Raw genomic sequence first — 2,892 nt, 5'->3', positions numbered from 1 at the left:
AGTTGTTCTGAAGAACAACATATTCAAAAATAAAGTGGAGAGTGTTGAATTTAAAGTTTGTGCCGTAATTGTCTCTAAATTATTTCCCCAATTATGTAAGTAGAATGCATGGATATATTTTTGAGTTGATTATGGCACAAACCCTAAACTTAATACTCTCTATTCTTAATACTCTCTACTCTATTTTTGAATAGGGAGAGTGCTACCTCAACAACAAATTAAGTGTCTCAGGGCACCATGACTCAGTATACCAATTTCCGATGGCAATACCTATGAGATCTTTTACCAATTCGGACTGCCTGTACAAGACAATATTCAATCCAACTGTACCCTTCAAAATGATTGATGCATATTCTGCTAATTGATGGTGAGGGGGCCGGTAATTTTCACAGATTTTGGGAGAGCAAAAATCATATCTCATCACAAATTTAGAAGTAGAACCTCCCTATCCTCCTTGGGAGTTGGAACCTGATCTATTACTATGTTCAGACCACTTACAACTTTCTTCTAATTATAATCTTGTTCAAATTTAGACTTAAGAGTACACCAATTGAACAATTTTATAGATTTTGATCTTAATCTATTATGAACATTGTTGAGGCCGGCATCTCAAGAATATGTACAGCAGATATGGAAAGATTACCACTCTATCTTAATTTAAGCTCAATGCCTTTTACTCTTGTACTTTTGGAAAAGGGGTCAGTCTTCGGACCTTTATACACAATCGTGAATGAGATACTAACAGCTAGACTGACTAACTAGTTGGTACAGATCAGTGACGTCTATTATTACTAAATAGCTAGCTACGGGCATCTTAGCCTGCGCTGTTGATAGCAGCCCAAGAAAAAGCTCTAGTACGTACTTCAAATTTAAGCATCAACCTAATTTCAGGCACTATATAGTTATTGATCGATTCCGATTGGATGATCGCTGTACTGTACACACCAGACAAGTATGAGTTATCAGAGTTCGGGTTATCATATATATGAGCTGAGAAGAGCTTGTATATCAAATAAAAGACAGATATCGAGGATGAGGCGTGAACCAGCAGTGGGAGATTAGTAAGACAATGAGGAACAAGAAGAAATCTGTTCCTCTTATTTAAACGAATCTGATAACAATACTTGAGGCTCGCAAGAACAAGTATAGAGCTTCATCAACTTTGCCATCAAACATTCAGACCCAAGAAAGTAACAACTGTGAAATGAAACATTACTAATTTGACATATGACCGCATATTGTTACATTACTAAACAATTTCAGGCATTAATTAAGCAAACACTATGAGCTCCTGCAAGAAAAGACTGTAGGATAATTTCTCAAAAAGTACCTTCATTAGGAACCATGCCACCCACAAAATTCAAAACCCTTAACTTTCCCTCTCCTAGCTAGCAAGTAGCATTCAATCCTCATCAAAAGATCGAGGAGGAAGGGGCATGACTTAACGGGTCCATGAAATTTTTCTTAACATGCCTAAAACCTTCCAATATTTTTGGTAGTTCCCAAGAAACAATGGCGGAAGTAGGTTGAAGAGTCATCCTCTCAAGGACAGGTGAACTTGAAAGCAGAAATTGGATGAAATTTATTTCATTTTTGGCACTACCACAAAGCCAGTTATTTTCAAAACTCGCAGTTGGGTGGATGTGCAGTTCCGGTTGTCATCTAACCTCATCATGTTCTTCTCCTGTCCAAACTACAATTTTTATGAAGAGTAGATTGAGTTAGGTGAAATTTGATTTTAGTTCTATCTATATATATAAGGACACAGAGCATGCTTCAATAGAATACCACTTACTGAAATTTCTAGTTCTTGAAGAGGGGAGCTTAATAGCTGAACTCTGAGGAAGTCTACTTCAGCCTTCAAACCACGGAAGCCTGTTACTTTCATACCAACAAGATTTGGGGTATTCTTAAGTTTAAAACTCTGAAAACCACCTCCAACATTAAGGAATTGAAGATTTGGTGCATCAATGTTGAGATGGGTGATATTCCTTAAGTCACATAGAGTCATTCTCTCAAGTAGAGGACAGCAAATGATCACCTTTTCCAACACATCTTGCGCCACAGTAACTTTCTGAATTTCGAGGCTCTTCAATCTTGGGAAGCCTTTGAACATCACAGGGGGTTTTAGCAAACAATTGTATAGCTCTAAGTGAGTCAAATCTGGATAGAGAAACAAACATGAAGAGATCTTGTACATATTCCCTTCTTGTTTCAGTACGAACTCTTTGATAGAATTATAGTTTCTTAATAGATGAAGAAGCCATCTATCTATACAACTGCTTTCAATAAGATAAATTCGACTGGAAAGCTTGAAAGTGTCTATGGAACCGGAATGAAGTAAGAGAACATGATCAACAATATTCTCAAATGTTTTCGTCCTCTTTGTACCACCTTTCATCATATCCGAAACACACTGATCATCGAACACAAGATGCCGAACCATAGCCCATTTGTGCCTCCAGTTGCTTGATAAAATACTTGTCCTCACTGCCTCCCTGATGGGCAAAAATGACAAGATTTGTTGTGTAACACCACTAGGTAAGTTGCTTATTTTGTCCAACTCATCCCTCTTCTTTTTCGAAGCAGAATTGGCTGTTTTTCCAGCTTTCTGACACATAAGTAATTAAGAGAGAAGGAAAAGACCAACAATCGAGCCATTCAAATTAGTACATTTTAGGCCATTCAAATTATCCCTCGGGGGAATGTGTAACGTACATTTTAGGCCATTCAAATTAGTCAAATTGCCCCGGGGCATATATAAGAAATATTGGATGAGACCAACAATCGAGCGTTTTATAATGATTCTAACATGAGTGTGGTCAACATGATAGAATGTGGAAGGATTAGAAAGGGGAAAAAATATCTTTTATCTTTTCAAAGCAACAGTTC

At 37.2% G+C, this 2,892-nt stretch overlaps 1 protein-coding gene across 1 annotated transcript; it reads right to left on the bottom strand.

Annotated features, from left to right (window-relative positions):
- Positions 1-1,582: 1,582 nt before the first annotated feature.
- LOC112199438 (F-box/FBD/LRR-repeat protein At1g13570) lies at positions 1,583-2,620 on the bottom strand. Its single transcript, XM_024340458.1, has 3 exons — positions 2,278-2,620; positions 1,796-2,163; positions 1,583-1,693 (listed from the first exon to the last, which is right to left on the bottom strand). Exons 1-3 carry the CDS (start codon positions 2,618-2,620, stop codon positions 1,583-1,585), a joined length of 822 nt encoding a protein of 273 aa, XP_024196226.1.
- Between the last annotated feature and the right edge of the window lie 272 nt (positions 2,621-2,892).

Source organism: Rosa chinensis, chromosome 4 (assembly GCF_002994745.2).
Source record: "Rosa chinensis cultivar Old Blush chromosome 4, RchiOBHm-V2, whole genome shotgun sequence".
Classification (NCBI taxonomy): Eukaryota; Viridiplantae; Streptophyta; class Magnoliopsida; order Rosales; family Rosaceae; genus Rosa; species Rosa chinensis.
This window is presented reverse-complemented; position numbering and strand designations above follow the sequence as displayed.